General features: G+C 43.7%; 1 protein-coding gene across 2 annotated transcripts in view; it reads right to left on the bottom strand.

The window, feature by feature from the left end:
• Positions 1-18,790, bottom strand: part of usp14 (ubiquitin specific peptidase 14 (tRNA-guanine transglycosylase)) — a 95,358-nt gene that overhangs the window by 7,998 nt on the left and 68,570 nt on the right. The window contains exon 15 of one of the 2 annotated variants that reach the window (XM_068031725.1): positions 301-408. In XM_068031725.1, coding sequence (XP_067887826.1) covers positions 301-408 — 108 coding nt within the window. Of the gene's footprint in view, positions 1-300; positions 409-946; positions 1,596-18,790 lie in introns of those variants that run through there. The other variant, XM_068031726.1, reaches the window with a different exon arrangement.

The following is an 18,790-nucleotide window of genomic DNA, read 5'->3' as shown; positions in this document are numbered from 1 at the left end:
CAGATGCAACTTAAATAAGAAACTGAGCAGGTGGACCCTCACGCAATGCTCTATGGGACAGTTCCAAAATGCTGCAACTCTACATATTAAAAAAAAACTAAAAACCAAATACTGGAAAATGGGCTTAGACTAGGTGGCTCTTTTTTTTCCAGCTGGCACAGACACGGGCCAAGTAGTCTCTTTCTGTGCCTTAAACTTTCTATGACTCTAAAAATAATAATTTCTAATTGACTTACTGAAAGTACCTTTGTTTTGTTAGACAGTCAATGCAAAACACGTGTATAAAACAAGAAGCATTACCTGATTTTCTTCTAACCCAAGCTACATAATGACCAGACGAACTCGATCTGCCTTGATGCGTTAGCACTGCCATTAGATCATAGTACCCACTGTTATTTGAGCCTAAGTCTGTTAAAATAAGAATTAATTTCAATATTAAGTATTTAAACAGTTTGCATAACACAACTTTAAACATGGCACAACACACTGTCAAGTTACTGATCTCAGCTGAACTCAATGTGTGAAGACAACAAACAGAGGCCAGATGCCAACCTAATCTGTCTGCTGGAAGTGTACACAGACCAATATGTTAAAGGCTGGGGAAAACCCTGTCCATCAGGTTGCAGATGGTAGTTTGGGCTTGGAAGTACAGGGTCCTAGAAGTAACTAAAACAAAATCACAAAACTGTTTTTTTAAAGCACTATACATCCACATATTGTGAACTGACAGAAATCACTTAAGTTACGACTGAGGCGGGAGGAATAGACTTTCCTAGTTCCATTTCTCCACAGGTCACAACATATATTTTTAAAAAATGTTTAACCAGTTACCGATACAGCCAATTATGTGCTCTACTCTTTATCCCAGAATAAAATACACCTACCAGATTTCTTTAATAAACAAAATTATAAGTTTATTATAAAACAAGAATCAACCAGTAACGAAACAAAGTATTAACACAGACTGAAATATGAAAGTTCCCTTTTTAACTTCCCCCTCACACAAACACTGAAAAAGTACAGAAATTCTCTCTGCAGAGGTCTGTTACAAAAAAAGAATACTTTTGACAAATACTTGCTAATTCTTGAAGAAAAAAATAAAGATATGGAAAGATGTCAGTTGTCCCTTTTTTGGTGTGGCGTCCAAAGACGTGTAGACGGCTGTCACTGGGATCTTTTTAGAGCAGTTCTTTTCAGGCGATGTTGAGAATTGGTTTGGCAGGCTTTCCAAGAGAAATGCAGCATCAGGGGTTTCTGGTAGATTTTCCAGGAGAAATGTAGGATCAGTTTCTCTATTTCTTAACTTGATTCTCAGGAAGTTCTCAAAGAGATGGAAGAGGGTTAGCTGATGGTGGCTGCTTTCTTGGCTGGTTTTCTCCAACTGTCTTCAAAACATTTCACATCCTCACACACTGTCCAAAGCGAAATCAAAGACAATATCTCAAGAGTCAAGCCTCCTGACCCCTATAAATCTTGACCTGTCACTTTGCTGTAAACACCGTCCCCAGGTTACCAAGGTTTCTGTTGTTTATTGCTTAAAGCACATGACTTCCAGCATGGCTGTTTTTAAACAACATCCGAGTCCTTTCAATGAACTGTCAACAAAAAAGCAAAGGCCAGCTTCGATTAAATCTTCCACCTTCCAATGAATCCATCTTCACAATTTAATTAAGTCCTCAAAAACATGTACTTAACAAAAAATATAGAAGCACATTCATAACACTGAGAACATGATTTTTAAGAACTGATGGTATAGCAATAAAGCAAAATATCTCCAAATTCCTGCACCAACTTTCTGGTTTGTTCTGTATGTCTAGCTTGAGTGCTACTCCAAGTATCCAAGCATGGCCACGACTTTTACTCCAGGAGAAAATGCATAATGGTTCGCTAAGTTGCTTTGCAGCACATTAAAACTGTTATCACAGTAAACCATTATTATATTCCAATATCAAGCCAAAGCTGAGAGAGCAACATAAAGAAGTTTCCAAGCCAAACAAGCAGAATCAAAAAACAGGAATGAAAAAATAGGGAAAAAACTGTTATGGTCTACATTATGCAAATGATATGCATCTTCTACACTGTATGAGTAAAGCCCAACTTCCACACCAGTGTTTCTGATATGTCTTCCTTTCTACTCAACCGAGGAAATCCCCCCCATCATGATTGACAGGGCCCTTGACTGTGCCCAACCCATTTCCCGCACGTCTGCTCTCACCACTTCCCCTCCTTCCCAGAATGAGGAGCGGGTTCCCCTTCCATCCCACCAGCCTCAGTATTCAACAGATCATCCTCTGCCATCTCCAGCGTGATGCCACCACTAAACACATCTCCCCCGCCCCTCTGCTTTTAGTATTCAGAAGGCACCACTCCCTCCTTGACACCCTGGTCCACTCCTCAATCACCCTGTCCCCTTCCCACAACACCATTTCGTGCAAGCACAGGAAATGCTACACCTGCCCTTTTACCTCCTCTCTCCTCACTGCCCAAGGCCTTAAACACTCCTTCCAAGTGAAAAAGCAATTTACGTGTACGTCTTTCAATTTAGTATACTGTATTCACTGCTCACAATGTGGTTTACTCTACACTGGGGAAACCAAACATAGATTGGTTGACCGCTTTGCAAAACACCTCTGTTCAGTCTGCAAGCATGACCCCGTGCTTCTGGTGGCCTGCCATTTTAATTCTCCACCTTGCACTCATGCTGACCTCTTTGTCTTCTGCCTATTGCAGTATTCCAATGAAGCTCAAGGAACAGCACCTCATCTTTCGATAAGGTACTTTGCAGCCTTCCGGACTCAAACACTGAATTCAACAATTTCAAACCATAATCTCTGCCCCCATTTTGTTTCCTTTTCTTTGCATGTTTTGGTCTTAATCCTGTTTATCTCGTTTTTGCTTTTGGACAACAGCTGTTCTTTATTCTGCCGTTCACATCTCCTCTGGACACGTCTTTTGTTTCTTTACTTGTCCCATTACCGCTCCCTTTGGCTCTGTACCACCACATTTTAGAGTCACAGAGTTAGACAGCACAGAAACAGGCCCTTCGGCCCACCGTGTCCACGTCAGCCATCGAGCCTATCTATTCTAATCCCATTTTCCAGCACTTGGCCCGTAGCCTTGTATGCTATCGTGTTTCAAGTGCTCATCTAAATACTTCTTAAATGTTGAGGGTTCCTGCCTCTACCACTCCTTCAGGCAGTGTGTTCCACATTCCAACACCCTCTGGGTGAAAACATTTTTCCTCAAATCCCCTCTAAACCTCCTGCTCCTTACCTTAAATCTATGCCCCCTGGTTACTGACACCTCCGCTAAGGGAAAAAGTTCCTTCCTATCTACCGTATCTATGTCCCTGATAATTTTGTATACCTCAATCAGGTCCTCTTCAGCCTTCTCTGCTCTAAGGAAAACAAACCTAGCCTATCCAGTCTCTCTTCATAGCTGAAATACTCCAGTCCAGGCAACATCCTGGTGAATCTCTTCTGCACCCTCTCCAGTGCAATCACATCCTTCCTATAGTGTGGTGACCAAAACTGTACACAGTACACCAGCTGCGGCCTAACTAGCATTTTATACAGCTCCATCATAACCTCCCTGCTCTTATATTCTATGCCTCGGCTAATAAAGGCAAGTATCCCATATGCCTTCCTAACCACCTTATCTACTTGTACTGCTGCCTTCAGTGATCAATGGACAAGTACACCAAGGTCCCTCTGATCCTCTGTACTTCCTAGGGTCCTACCATCCATTGTATATTCCCTTGCTTTGTTAGTCCTCCCAAAATGCATCACCTCACACTTCTCAGGATTAAATTCCATTTGCCATTGTTCCGCCCCTCTTACCAGCCCATCTATATCGTCCTGTAATCGAAGGCTTTCCTCCTCACTATTTACAACACCAACACCACCAATTTTCGTGTCATTTGCGAACTTACTGATCATACCTCCGATATTCACATCCAAATAATTAATGTACACTACAAATAGCAAGGGTCCCAGCACCAATTCCTGCAGTACACCACTGGTCACAGGCTTCCAATCACAAAAACAACCCTCGACCATCACTCTCTGCCTCCTGCCACTAAGCCAATTTTGGATCCAATTCGCCAAATTGCTCTGGATCCCATGGGCTTTTACCTTCTTAACCAATCTCCCATGTGGGAACTTATCAAAAGCTTACTGAAGTTCATGTAGACTACATCAACTGCTTTACCCTCAGCTACACACCGAGTCACCTCCTTGAAAAATTCAAACAAATTTATTAGACATGATCTTCCCCTGACAAAGCCATGCTGACTATCCTGGATTAATCCCTGCCTCTCCAAGTGGAGATTAATCCTGTCCCTCAGAAATTTTTCCAATAGGTTCCCTACCACTGATGTTAGACTCACTGGCCTATAATTACCTGGTTTATCCCTACTACCCTTCTTGAATAACAGTACCACATTCGCTGTCCTCCAGCACTTCTCCTGTGACGAGAGGGGATTTGAAAATTTGTGTCAGAGCCCCTGCAATCTCCTCCCTTGCCTCACATAGCAGCCTGGAATATATCTCATCTGGGCCTGGGGATTTATCCACTTTTAAGCCTGCTAAAACCACTAATACCTCCTCCCTTTCAATGCTAATTTGTTCAAGTATATCACAATCCCTCTCCCTGATCTCTACACCTACATCGCCCTTCTCCATAGTGAACACAGATGAAAAGTAATCATTTAAAACCTCATCTCTGTCCTCCGGCTCCACACACAGGTTGCCACTTTGGTCGTTAATGGGTCCTACTCTTTCCCTGGTTATTCTCTTGCCCTTAACATACTTACAAAACGCCTTGGGATTTTCCTTTATCTTGCCCGCCAGTGTTTTTTCATGCCCCCTCTTCGCTCTCCTAATTATTTTTAAGTACCCCCCCCCCCCCACCCCCTACACTTTCTATACTCCTCTGGGGCCTCTGCTGTTTTCAGCCCTCTGAAACTGCCATAAGCCTCCTTTTTTTTCCCTGAGCCAATCCTTTATATCCCTTGACATCCAGAGTTCCCTGGACTTGTTGGTCCTACCCTTTACCTTTACGGGAACATGTTGGCCCTGAACTCTCACTATTTCCTTTTTGAATGGCTCCCACTGGTCTGATGTAGACTTTCCTACAAGTAGCTGCTTCCAGTCCACTTTGGCCAGATCCTGTTCTATCATATTGAAATCAGCCTTCCCACAACTCAGTACCTTTATTTCTGGTCCATCTTTGCCCTTTTCCATAACTACCTTAAATCTTAGAGTTATGGTCACCATTCCCGAAATGTTCCCCCACTGACATTTCTACCTCTCGTCTGGCTTCATTCCCTAAGATTACATCCAGTACTGCCCCTTCTCTTGTAGGACTTTCTACTTGCTGGCTCAAAAAGCCCTCCTGGATGCATTTTAAGAATTCCGCCCCCTTTAAGCCATTTGCATTAAGACTATCCCAGTTAATATTGGGGAAATTGAAATCCTCTACTATTATTACCCTATTATTTTTACACCTTGGAGACTTGCCTGCATATCTGCTCCTCTGTTTCTCCCTGACTGTTTGGAGGCCTGTAGTACACTCCCAGCCAAGTAATGGCCCCCTTTATGTTTTTAAGTTCGACCCATATGGCCTCACTTGAGGAACCGTCAAAGATATCATCCCTCCCTACTGCAGTAATTGATTCCTTGATCAATAGTGCAATGTCACCTCCTCTTTTACACCACCACCACCCCACCCCCCACGCCTGAAGATTCTATATCCTGGAATATTTAGCTGCCAGTCCTACCCTTCTATTTAAAAAGGGAGGTAGAGAGAAAACAGGGAATTATAGACCAGTCAGCCTGACGGCAGTAGTGGGAAAAATTCTAGAGTCCATTATCAAAGATTTTATAGCAGAGCACTTGGAGAACAGTGGTAGAATGGGACAGAGTCAGCATGGATTTTCGAAAGGGAAATAGTGCTTGACAAATCTACTAGAATTCTTCAACGATGTAACGAGTAGAGTTGATGTGGTTTAGCTGGACTTTCAGAACGCTTTCGACAAAGTCCCACATAAGAGATTAGCATGTAAAATTAACGTGCATGGGATTGGGGGTAGTGTATTGCGATGGATAGAAAATTGATTGGCACACAGGAAACAAAGAGTAGGAATAAATGGGTCTTTTTCCAAATGGCAGGCAGTGACTAGTGGGGTACCGCAGGGATCGGTGCTAGGACCCCACTATTCACATTATATATTAATGATTTAGATGAGGGAACTAAATGTAATATCTCCAAATTCGCAGATGACACAAAACTGGGTGGAAGGGCAAGTTGTGAGGAGGATGCAGAGAGGCTTCATAGTGATTTGGACAAGTTGAGTGAGTGGGCAAATGCATGGCAGATGCAGTATAATGTGGATAAATGAGAGGTTATCCACTTTGTTAGCAAAAACAGGAAGGCAGATTATTATCTGAACGGCTATTAACTGAGAGAGGGGAATATGCAATGAGACCTGGGTGTTCTCGTACACCAGTCGCTGAAGGTAAGCATGCAGGTGCAACAGGCAATAAAAAAGGCAAATGGTATGTTGGCCTTCATAGCGAGAGGATTCGAGTACAGGAGCAGGGATGTCTTGCTGCAATTATACAGGGCCTTGGTGAGGCCACACCTGGAATATTGTGTGCACTTTTGGTCTCCTTATCTGAGGAAGGATGTTCTTACTTTGGGGGGAGTGCAGCGAAGGTTTACCAGACTGATTCCTGGGATGGTGGGACTGACGTATGAGGAGAGATTGAGTTGGTTAGGATTATATTCGCTGGAGTTCTCATAGAAACCTATAAAATTCTAACAGGACTTGACAGGGTAGATGCAGGAAGGATGTTCCCAATGGTGGGGGAGTCCAAAACCTGGGGTCATAGTCTAAGGATACGAGGTAAACCTTTCAGGACTGAGATGAGGAGAAATTACTTCACCCAGACGGTGGTGAGCCTGTGGAATTCGCTACCACAGCAAGTAGTTGAGGCCAAAACATTGTATGTTTTCAAGAAGGAGTTAAATATAGCTCTTGGGGCGAAAGGGATCAAAGGATATGGGGCGAAAGCAGGAACAGGTTCCTGAGTTGGATGATCAGCCATAATCATAATGAATGGCGGAGCAGGCTCAAAGGGCCAAATGGCCTACTCCTGCTCCTATTTTCTATGTTTCCCTCAACCATGTCTCTGTGATAGCAATAATATCATATTCCCATGTGTTAATCAACACCCTCAATTCATCTGCCTTACTTGCAATACCCCTTGCATTAAAATAGGTGCAATCCAGCTTTGCATTATTCACTTGTGCCTTAACAGGTATATATTTGCGCTGCCTTCCAGACTGACTTAGTTTCTCTTCTATGCTTGGCTGTGCATCACCCACTACTGTACCTCCACTCTGTATCCCATCTCTCTGCCAAATTAATTTAAACCCACCCCCAACAGCACTAGCAAACCTCCCAGCAAGGATGTTGGTTCTGTTCTAGTTCAGGTGCAACTCGTCTGACTTGTACAGCTCCCACCTTCACCAGAAACAGACCCAATGATCCAGGAAACTAAAGCCCTCCCTCCTGCACCATCTCTTCAGCCATACGTTCATCTGCTCTATCCTCCTATTCCTATACTCACTTGTACGTGGCACCATGAGTAATCCAAAGATTACAACCTTTGAGGTGCTGCTTTTTAATCCGTTACCTAGCTCCCTAAATTCTTGTTGCAGGACATCATCCCTCTTTCTACCTATGTTGTTGGTACCAATGTGAACCATGAACTCTGACTGTTCACCCTCCCCCTTCAAAATGTCCTGCAGCCGTTCAGTGACATGCTTGACCCTAGTACTGGGAGGCAACATACCATCCTGGAGTCACGTTTGTGGACACAGAAACGCCTATCTGTACCCCTTACGACAGAATCCCTTATCGCTATAGCTCTCCCACATTTTCCTCCCCTCCTGTGCAGCTGAGCCACCCATGATACCACAGACTTGGCTCTTGCTGCATTCCCCTGAGAAGCTATCTCCCCCAACAGAATTCAAAGGGGAAAATCTGTTAGAGAAGGAGGTGGACACAGGGGACTCCTGCATTACCTGTCTAGCTCTTCTACTTTGCCTGGCGGTCACCCATTCCCTTTCTGCCTGTGCAGTCTATACCTGCAGTGTGACCACCTCTCTGTACGCGCTATCCACAATGATCTCAGCCTCGCGGATGCTCCACAGCGTCCCCAGCTGCTGCTCCAAATCCAAAACGTGGATTTCGAGTAGCTGGAGACACTTTCTGCACCCTGACTTCCCACATTGCACAGGAGGAGCACTCCACGCTGCCGCGCTGCCCTGCCATAACTTACCCTCAATTTACTCCCTTAAATTACTCAAAAATTAGAGATTATTTACACTTGGGACCTTGATTCCCTAAAAGACACTACCTATTATATTAAAAAAAAAACGGTTGACCTTACCTTTCTCTTTACTTTAGTTACTAACCCAGCTATTTACTGTTACTCCTCAACAGCAGTTTGTCAGGTAATCTCTCATTTTTACCCTACCACAGACCTTCTCTTTTATTCTTTTTTCACCCTCCCCCATTTCACCTGCTTAAAACTTATTACAATTCTCACTTTTCCCAGTTCTGATGAAAGGTCATCAACCTGAAACGTCAACGGTTTCCCTCTCCACAGATGCTGCCTGACCTGTTGAGTATTTCCAGCATTTTCTGTTTTTATTCAAGTCCAAATTACACTGGTTGGCTGGTTCTGGTATGCCTTACATCCACATAAAATGCAATCTTCAGATTGTGAACAAATGGCACCTTATGTGGTCTCTTCCTAGCCTGTGTAAAGCCCCAGGGCCTATGCCGTTGAGCTACTTCAGTTTGACTTGACACTAAACTGAAACTAAACACTAATCTTCTACACAAAATAGGTCTGAGGCATGGTCTGAGAGGATTGGTGGATGAGATTGTAATATGTGAACGACACATCAATTGTAAAATGCTGATGACCCTAAAAGGCAGGTAGTCTACACTTGTTCCTTAACTATCCATACTGTAAAAGTACAGCAAAGTGGTACAATTAGTAGGGAACCTCCAGCAGAGGAGCCGCAACATCAGCCATCAGAGCAGATTTGTGCAGAACTCAAATTTAAATGATAATACTTAATAAAGGTAGATTTACAGACAGTATCAATTGGAATCTGATGGAGAGATGTGCAAGATGCAGCTATAAGCTCTAACATGCCCCTTGGTTTCTTCCCTCCAAGATGATAGAAATACAAAATGCACTCAGCCATCTACTTGGGCATACACGACTTGGTTACTAGTTTGCCTAGGCTCATTTACAGTAAGGGTTTACATTAAAAGGAATTCTGCAAATTAAAATTAAAGCTAGAACTTTTTTTTCTTTCATGGGATATGGGCACTGCTGGCAAGGCCAGCATTGTTGCCCATCCCTATGCCCTTAACTGTCCTCTGAAATGGCCTAGCAAGCTAAGAGTCAACCACATTGCTGTGGGTCTGGAGTCACATGTTGGTCAGAGCAGGTAAGGATGACAGATTTCCGTCCTTAAAAGGACATCAGTGAACCAGATGGGTTTTTAATGACAATTGATTATAGTTTCATGGCACCAGTAATGAGACTAGCTTTTAATTCCAGATTTTTATTAACTAATTTAATTTCCACCAGCTGCCATAGTGAGATTTGAATCAGTGTCCTCAGGGTATTACACACCACCTCGTCCCCGTCCCAGGGCACCTTCCCCTGCAATCGCAGGAGGTGTAATACCTGCCCATTTACCTCCTCTCTCCTCACTATCCCAGGCCCCAAACACTCCTTTCAGGTGAAGCAGCGATTTACATGTACTTCTTTCAATGTAGTATACTGTATTCGCTGCTCACAGTGTGGTCTCCTCTACATTGGGGAGACCAAGCGCAGACTGAGTGACCGCTTTGCGGAACATCTCCGCTCAGTCCGCAAGCAGGACGCTGAGCTTCCGGTTGCTTGCCATTTCAACACTCCCCCCTGCTCTCATGCTCACATCTCTGTCCTGGGATTGCTGCAGTGTTCCAGTGAACATCAACGCAAGCTCGAGGAACAGCATCTCATCTACCGATTAGGCACACTACAGCCTGCCAGACTGAACATTGAGTTCAATAATTTCAGAGCATGACAGCCCCCCATTTTACTTTCATTTTTAGTTATTTTTTCTTCCTTTTTTCGACATTCTTTTTTACATTTTTTACAATCTTTTTTTGCATTTATTTCATTTCATCTTAGTTTGTTCAGTTTGCTTACCCACTGTTTTTGTCAGGTTTTTTTTCAGGTTTGCACTTGCTGCTGTTCAATATTCAGTGTATTTACACCTAATCTGTACTAACGCTTTGTCTTTCAACACACCATTAACATATTGTTTGCCTTTGCTCCGTGACCTTTTGGTCAGCTATGTGGCCTGGTCCAATCTGCACCTTCTCCTTTGTTATCTCTTGCCCCACCCCCACCTCACTTGCTTATAATCTGTGACTTTTCTAATATTTGTCAGTTCCGAAGAAGGGTCACTGACCCGAAACGTTAGCATCTGTGGAAAGAGAAGCAGAGTTGCCAGACCTGCTGAGTGATTCCAGCATTTCTTGTTTTTGTTTCAGATTTCCAGCATCCGCAGTATTTTGCTTTTATCCTCAGGATATTAGCCTGGTTTAAAAATTGTGCCAAAAGCCCAAAGTCGGAGATCGGAGACACAGCGTGAGAGAAGAGCATAGAGGGAGCAGAGGTTTAAAAAGTATGCCAAGAGCCTAGTGTCGGAGACCGGAGACAGAGAGAGGAACACAGCGGCAGTGTAGCAGGGAAGAAGAAGAAATTTTTTTTTCAAATCGAAGAGTGACATCAGAGTGCCATCACAATTAACAGTGAGAGCAGGGAAATGGAGAGCCGCCGGGGTGAGTATACAGGTAAGCTTTTAATTTAATTCAATTTAAATCAAACATAGCATCAAACATCACAGGCAAGCAGGTAGGTGATTGGTTTAGGAAGAAGCTACCTGTTTCTGTTTGGTGAGTATCTAGTAGGTGATTAAGGTCCATTCTAATCCTAACGTTTAAAATAGTAAAGGAACTAGTGGTAAGCTTAATAAAATATATTTAAAAAAAGGAAAATAAACTAAATAATTGAATATAATAATGAAGTAGTTAATTAAAACACATTAAAGATGGCGGGTCAGGTGATGTGTCATGACTGCAGCATGTGGGAGCTCCTGGATGCCAGTGTGATCCAGGGCAAATACGTCTGCACTGAGTGTTTGAGGCTCGAAGAGCTTCGGCTCACAGCCATTGAACTGGAGTGCGAGCTGCAGACATGGCAACAGATCAGGAAGGAGGAAAGTTACATGAACATTTTGTGCCAGAAGGCTGTCACACCCCTTAGGAAAGGGTCTTTCAATTTGGTCAGTGGTCAGGGACAGCAGAGTGTGGCTGCAGCTGAGTCAGGTAAGGGGAGCCAGAGGGCAAGAGTGTAGGAGCCTCAACCTTTGCGATTGCCCAACAGGTTTGAGGTTGTTTCAGCTTGTTTGGATGAGAATGGGGCTGCAGGGTAGATGAGCAACCTGACCATGGCACAGGAAGTCATTCAAGTGGAGGGAGAAAAAAAGAAATGCGGTGGTAGTATGGGGCAGTATAGTTAAGGGGATTAACACTGTTCTCTGCAGCAAAGAGCATGAGTCCAGACGGCTGTGTTGCCTGCCCAGTGCCAGGGTTCGGGACAACTGCTCAGAGCTGGAAATGGACTTACAGTAGGAGGGGGATGATCCATTCGTCGTGGTTCATGTAGGTACCAACGACATAGGTGGGACAAGGAAAGAGGTTCTGCATAGTCAGTATGAGGAACTAGGCACCAAATTAAGAAGCAGAACCTTAAAGGTAATAATCTCTGGATTACCTGAGCCACATGCAAATTGGCATAGGGCAAATAAGATTAGAGAAATGAATGCGTTGCTCAAAGACTGGTGCGGTAGAAGTGGGTTCCGGTTCGGGGCACTGGCACCAGTACTGGGGAAGGTGGTGACTGTACCGTTGAGACGGTCTACACCTGAACCGTGCTGGGGCTGGTGTTCTTGCGAGCCACAAAACTAGGGAAGTAGAGAGGGTTTTAAACTGAATAGTGGGGGCAAGGGGTCAAATTTGGGAAGATATGGTAAATCAAGGAGTAGAAACCAGGCAAGAGAGACAGTTATTAATATGGGAAATGATAGACTGTGACAGGAAGGGACAGAGCATACAAATCTAAGAGTAAGTCAACAGATAAGGCAAGAGGTTACAAAAATAATAAAAAGGTCAAAACTAAAGGCTGTATCTGAATGCATGTAGCATTCGAAAAAAGCCAGATGAACTGAGAGCGCAAATAGAAATAAATAAGTACAATCTGATAGCCATTACAGAGACATGGCTCTGTTAATTAATGATGGTATTAGCGCAACAGAGAGGGATGACCTAAATTCAGGTGACCAGGAAGGGACAGAGCATACAAAGAAGCAGTTTGGGTAGAGATGAGAAATCATAAAGGCACGTCACTTGTGGGGGTAGTGTACAGGCCACCTAACATTAACCACATTGTAGGACGGGGTATAAAGGGAGAATTAATGGCAGCTTGTCAGAAAGATACAGTGATATCTTTGGGGGATTTTAACCTACATATGGACTGGAAAAAATCAGATGGGCAGAGGTAGCCTAGATGAGGAGTACATAGAATGTTTTCGGGACAATTTCTTGGAACAATCTTTTTCTGGAGCCAGAGAGCAGGCTATACTAGATCTGGTATTGTGCAACAAGATAGGATTAATTAATGACCTCATAGTTAAGGCGCCCCAAGGTAGCAGCGATCATAATATGATTGAATTTTACATTCAGTTTGAGGGAGAGAACAGTGGGTCCAAGACTAGTATTTTAAACTTAAAGAAGGGGAATTATGAAGGTATGAAGGCAGAGCTGTCTAAAGTGAACTGGCAAATCAGGTTAAGGGATAGGTCAATAGAAATGCAGTGGCAGACATTTAAGGGGATATTTCAGAATACAAATAGATACATTTCAACGAGAAAAAAACATTCCAAGGGTGGGACCTGCCATCCGTGGTTAACTGAAACAGTTAAAGATAGTATCAAACATTAAAGAAAAAGCCTATAATTGTGCAAAGATGGGAGGCAGGTCAGAAGATTGGACAAAAAGCAAAAAAATGTCTAAAAGATTGATAAGGTAAGAGTAGAGTACAGGAGAAAACTAGCTAGAAATATAAAGACAGTAAGAATTTCTATACATATTTCAAAAAGAAAAAAGTTAACAAAGTGAGTGTTGGTCCTACAGAAAGCGAGTCTGGGGAATTAATAATGGATAATAAGGAGATGGCAGATGAATTGAACAGATATTTTGCATCGGTCTTCACTATTGAGGATAACAGGTGACACCGCAGTATTAGCTGCAAGTCAGGAAATGGAAGGGAGGGACGAACTCAAGAAAATTACAATCACCAGGGAAGTGGTACGGAACAAATTATTGGAGTTGCGGGTTGACAAGTCCCCAGGTCCTGATGGACTTCATTCTAGGGTGTTAAAAGAAGTGGCTAGTGAGATAGTTGATGTATTAGTTTTAATTTTCCAAAATTCCCTAGATTCGGGGAAGGTTCCGTTAGATTGGAAAATAGCGAATTTAACTCCTTTATTCAAAAAGGGAGACAGAAAGCGGAAACTACAGGCCAGTTAGCTTAACATCTGTCTAAGGAAAAGGTTAGAAGATATTATTAAAGACGTTAGAGCAGGACATTTAGAAAAATTCAAGGTAAACAGGCAGAGTCAACATGGTTTTGTGAAAGGGAAATCATGTTTAACCAATTTATTGGAGTTTTTTGAGGGAGTTACATGTGCTGTGGAAAGGGGAACCGTGGATGTATTGTACTTAGATTTTCATAAGGCATTTGATAAAGTGCCACATCGAAGGTTATTGCAGAAAAGAAAAGCTCGTGGTGTAGGGGGTAACATACTGGCATGGATAGAAGATTGGCTAGCTAACAGGAAACAGAGGGTAGGCATAAATGGGTCATTTTCTGGTTGGCAAGATGTAACGAGTGGTGTGCCACAGTGCTGGGGCCTCAACTTTTAACAATTTATATAAATGACTTGGATGAAGGGACCGAAGGTATGGTTGCTAAATTTGTTGATGAGACAAAGATGGGTAGGAAACTAACTTGTGAAGAGGAAATAAGGGTGCTACAAAGGGATACAGATAGGCTAAGTGAGTGGGCAAAGACCTGGCAAATTGAGTATAATGTGGGAAAGTGTGAAGTTGCCCATTTTGGCAGGAAGAATAAAAAGGCATGTTATCTAAATGGTGAGAGATTGCAGAGCTCTGAGATGCAGAGGGATCAGGGTGTACTAGTGCATGAATTGCAAAAGGTTACTATGCAGGTACAGCACGTAATTAGGAAAGCTAATAGAATGCTATTGTTTATCGTGAGGGGAACTGAATACAAAAGTAGGAGGTTATCCTTCAGCTATACAGGGCATTGGTGAGACCAATGGAGTACTGTGTACAGTACTGGTCTCCTTATTTAAGGAAGAATGTAAATGTGTTGGAGGCAGTACAGAGAAGGTTTACTAGACTAACACCTGGAATGGGCAGGCTGTCTTACAAGGAAAGATTGGACAGGCTAGGCTTGTATCTGCTGGAATTTAGAAGAGTAAGAGGCGACTTGATTGAAATATAAAAGATCTTGAGGGGGCTTGACAGGGTGGATGTGGAAAGGATGTTTCCCCTTGTGAGAGAATCTAGAACTAGGGGTCACTGTTTAAAAATAAGGGGTCGCCCATTTAAGACAGAGATGAGGAGAAATTTTTTCTCTCAGAGGGTCGTGAGTCTTTGGAATTCTCTTCCTCAAAAGGCGGTGGAAGCAGAGTCTTTGAATATTTTTAAGGCAGAGGTAGACAGATTCTTAATAAACAAGGGGGTGGAAGGTTATTGGGGATAGGTGGAAATGTGGAGAAATCAGTTCAGCCAGTAACTTACTGAATGGCAGAGAAGGCTCCAAGAGCCGAGTGCTCCTAATTCAAACGTTCGTATGCTCCTCGAGCTTGCATTGATGTTCACTGGAACACTGGAGCAGGCCAAAGATAGAAATGTTGACATGAGAGCAGGAGAGGTGTTGAAATGGCAAATGACTGGAAGCTCGGGGTCATGCTCTCAGAGTGAGGGGAGGTGTTCCGCACAACTGTCACCCAATCTGCGTTTGGTCTGCCCAATACAGAGGCGACCACATTGTGAGCACTGAATACAGTGTACTAAATTGAAGGAATTACAAGTAAATTGCTGCTTCACCTGGAAGGAGCATTTGGGGCCTTGGATGGTAAGGAGGTGTTGCACCTCCTGCGATTGCATGGGAAGGTGCCGAGGTGTCGGGGGTGATGGAGGGGTGGACCAGGTGTCACTGAGGGAATGATCCCTTCGGAATGCTGACAGGGGAGGGGAAGGGAAGATGTGTTTGGTGTTGGCATCACGCTGGAGGTGGTAGAAATGACGGAGGATAAACTAAATGATACAATTTTAAAGGGGTGCAGGAACAGAGACACCTTGGGTTTACATGCACAAATCCTTGAAGCCAGCAGGACAGAGTGTGAAGCACAGAGTGATCAGGGAACAGAATGCTTCATAAACCCAATGCTAAAATCAGAAATTTGGCACAAGTGGGATTTCTCTGGTAAGTATCTCTCAACCTGTAACTTAGATTAATATTTGGAATTTGATTTAGAACTTTAAAACTGCAAAAGAAACTGGAAGCTACTTAAGATATCTAATTAACAGAAACTGTCCGCCAGCAGCAGTTAACGGTCAAGCAACAGAAAGTGGTTATCTGAATAAGTGTTAATTATTGTAGCAGGAAGCTGATTTAGCAGTTGTAATTGGGGTGAGAGTCATATGCTTGCTATACAAGTAGACAGTGTTTGCTACCGAACAGAACGTGAAGCACAAAGCAATCGGAGAACTGAGTGCTTTGTAAATCGAGTGCTGAAGTTGGGAATTAGGTACGGGGGAAGGAGGTGCTGCTTTTTATCCTTTTTGTTTTACCTCCAGTAGCTGGTGAGTGTTCTTCTTTTGTCCCTAAGCTGAGACACTGTAACTTGCTATTACTTTGATTAGTTAACTAGTTACTAATTTAGTAAATAAATGAATGAGGTTAGACAGACATGGCAGGTGGTGTGCAATGACTACAGCATGTGGGAGTTTGTGGAGAGCATTGCAATCCTGCACAACCATAACTGCAGTAAGTGTCTCCAACTTGAGCAACTTTGGCTCAGAGTTGCTGAGCTGCAGTCCAAGCTGCAGATATTGCGGGCAACAGGGAGGGGGAGTGCTACCTGGACACTGTGTTCCAGGAGGCAGTCACACCCCTTAGTTTAAGTAGAATTTTAGTTAGTCAATGGTCAGGGACAAGAGCATGACTGAGAGTCAGGAAGGTACAGGGATTCAGGACGTAGCAAGAGGGTAACTAGGGAAAGGGTTGGCCCACTCAACGACAGAGAAGGGAATCTATGTGTGGAGTCAGAGGAAATGGGCGAAGTACTAGATGAGTACTTTGCATCAGTATTCACCAAAGAGAAGGACTTGGTGGATGCTTAGCCTAGGGAAGGGAGTGTAGATAGTCTCAGTCATCTCATTATCAAAAAGGAGGACGTGTTGGGCGTCTTGCAAAGCATTAAGGTAGATAAGTTCCCAGGGCCTGATGGGATCTACCCCAGAATACTAAGGGAGGCAAGGGAAGAAATTGCTGGGGCCTTGACAGAAATCTCTGCATCCTCATTGGCTGCAGGTGAGGTCCCAGAGGACTGGAGAAGGAGAACAGCCAATGTTGTTCCTTTGTTTAAGAAGGGTAGCAAGGATAATCCAGGAAATTATAGGCCGGTGAGCCTTACGTCAGTGGTAGGGAAATTATTAGAGAGGATTCTTTGGGACAGGATTTACTCCCATTTGGAAACAAACAAACTTATTAGCGAGACACAGCATGGTTTTGTGAAGGGGAGGTCGTGTCTCACTAATTTGATTGAGTTTTTTGAGGAAGTGACAAAGATGATTGATGAAGGAAGGGCAGTGGATGTTATCTATATGGACTTCAGTAAAGCCTTTGACAAGGTCCCTCATGGCAGACTGGTACAAAAGGTGAAGTCACACGGGATCAGAGGTGAGCTGGCAAGATGGATACAGAACTGGCTTTGTCATAGAAGACAGAGGGTAGCAGTGGAAGGGTGCTTTTCTGAATGGTGGGATGTGACTAGTGGTGTTCCGCAGGGATCAGTGCTGGGACCTTTGCTCTTTGTAGTATATATAAATGATTGAGGAAAATGTAGCTGGTCTGATTAGTAAGTTTGCAGACAACACAAAGGTTGGTGGAATTGCGGATAGTGATGAGGATTGTCAGAGGATACAGCAGGATATAGATCGGTTGGAGACTTGGGCGGAGAAATGGCAGATGGAGTTTAATCCAGACAAATGTGAGGTAATGCATTTTGGAAGATCTAATGCAGGTGGGAAGTATACAGTAAATGGCAGAACCCTTAGGAGTATTGATAGGCAGAGAGATCTGGGTGTACAGGTCCACAGGTCACTGAAAGTGGCAACACAGGTGGATAAGGTAGTCAAGAAGGCATACGGCATGCTTGCCTTCATCGGTCGGGCATAGACTATAAAAATTGGCAAGTCATGCTGTAGCTGTACAGAACTTTAGTTAGGTCACACTTAGAATATTGTGTGCAATTCTGGTCGCCACACTACCAGCAGGACGTGGAGGCTTTGGAGAGGGTACAGAAGATGTTTACCAGGATGTTGCCTGGTCTGGAGGGCATTAGCTATGAAGAGAGGTTGGATAAACTCGGATTGTTTTCACTGGAACGACGGAGGTGGAGGGGTGACATGATAGAGGTTTACAAAGTTATGAGCGGCATGGACAGAGTGGATAGTCAGAAGCTTTTTCCCAGGGTGGAAGAGTCAGTTACTAGGGGACATAGGTTTAAGGTGAGAGGGACAAAGTTTAGAGGGGATGTGCGAGGCAAGTTCTTTACACAGAGGGTGGTGAGTGCCTGGAACTTGCTGCCAGGGGAGGTGGTGGAAGCAGATACGATAGCGACGTTTAAGAGGCATCTTGACAAATACATGAGTAGGATGGGAATAGAGGGATACGGTCCCCGGAAGTGCAGAAGGTTTTAGTTTAGGCAGGCATCAAGATCGGCACAGGCTTGGAAGGCCGGATGGCCTGTTCCTGTGCTGTACTGTTCTTTGTGATGGAGAAGCCTTGGCTCTGTACTTTGCCAAACAGGTAGTTGCTAACTGCGTAGATGAGAACAGGGACTGTGGGGTGGTTGGGCAAACTGACCATAGCACCATGGTGGAGGAAGACATTCAAGTGCAGAGAGTGAAAAGAAATGTGGTGGTGATATGGGATAGCATAGTCAGAGGAACAAATACCGTTTTCTGCAGTTGCAACCGGAAGCTCTTAACATTGTGTTACCTGCCTGGTGCCAGGTTAAAGACATCTCTTCATGGCTGGAGATGAATCTGGAGTGGAAGGGGGAGGATCCAGTTATCGTGGTCCATGTAGGAACCAACAACATAGACAGAACTAGGAATGATATTCTGCTGAGAGAGTGTGAGGAGTTAGGATCGAAATTAAAATGCACAACCTCCAAAGGTAACAATGCCTGGGATCAGATGAAGGGAGATTCAGAAATCAAAAGTGAAAAATCAGAGCAACAGATCAGTGGAATTAATGGAAGC

The sequence above is a fragment of the Heterodontus francisci genome, chromosome 5, assembly GCF_036365525.1.
Source record: "Heterodontus francisci isolate sHetFra1 chromosome 5, sHetFra1.hap1, whole genome shotgun sequence".
In the NCBI taxonomy this organism is placed as follows: Eukaryota; Metazoa; Chordata; class Chondrichthyes; order Heterodontiformes; family Heterodontidae; genus Heterodontus; species Heterodontus francisci.
The sequence above is the reverse complement of the archived record's forward strand: the minus strand, read 5'-3'. Positions and strand labels throughout refer to the sequence as shown.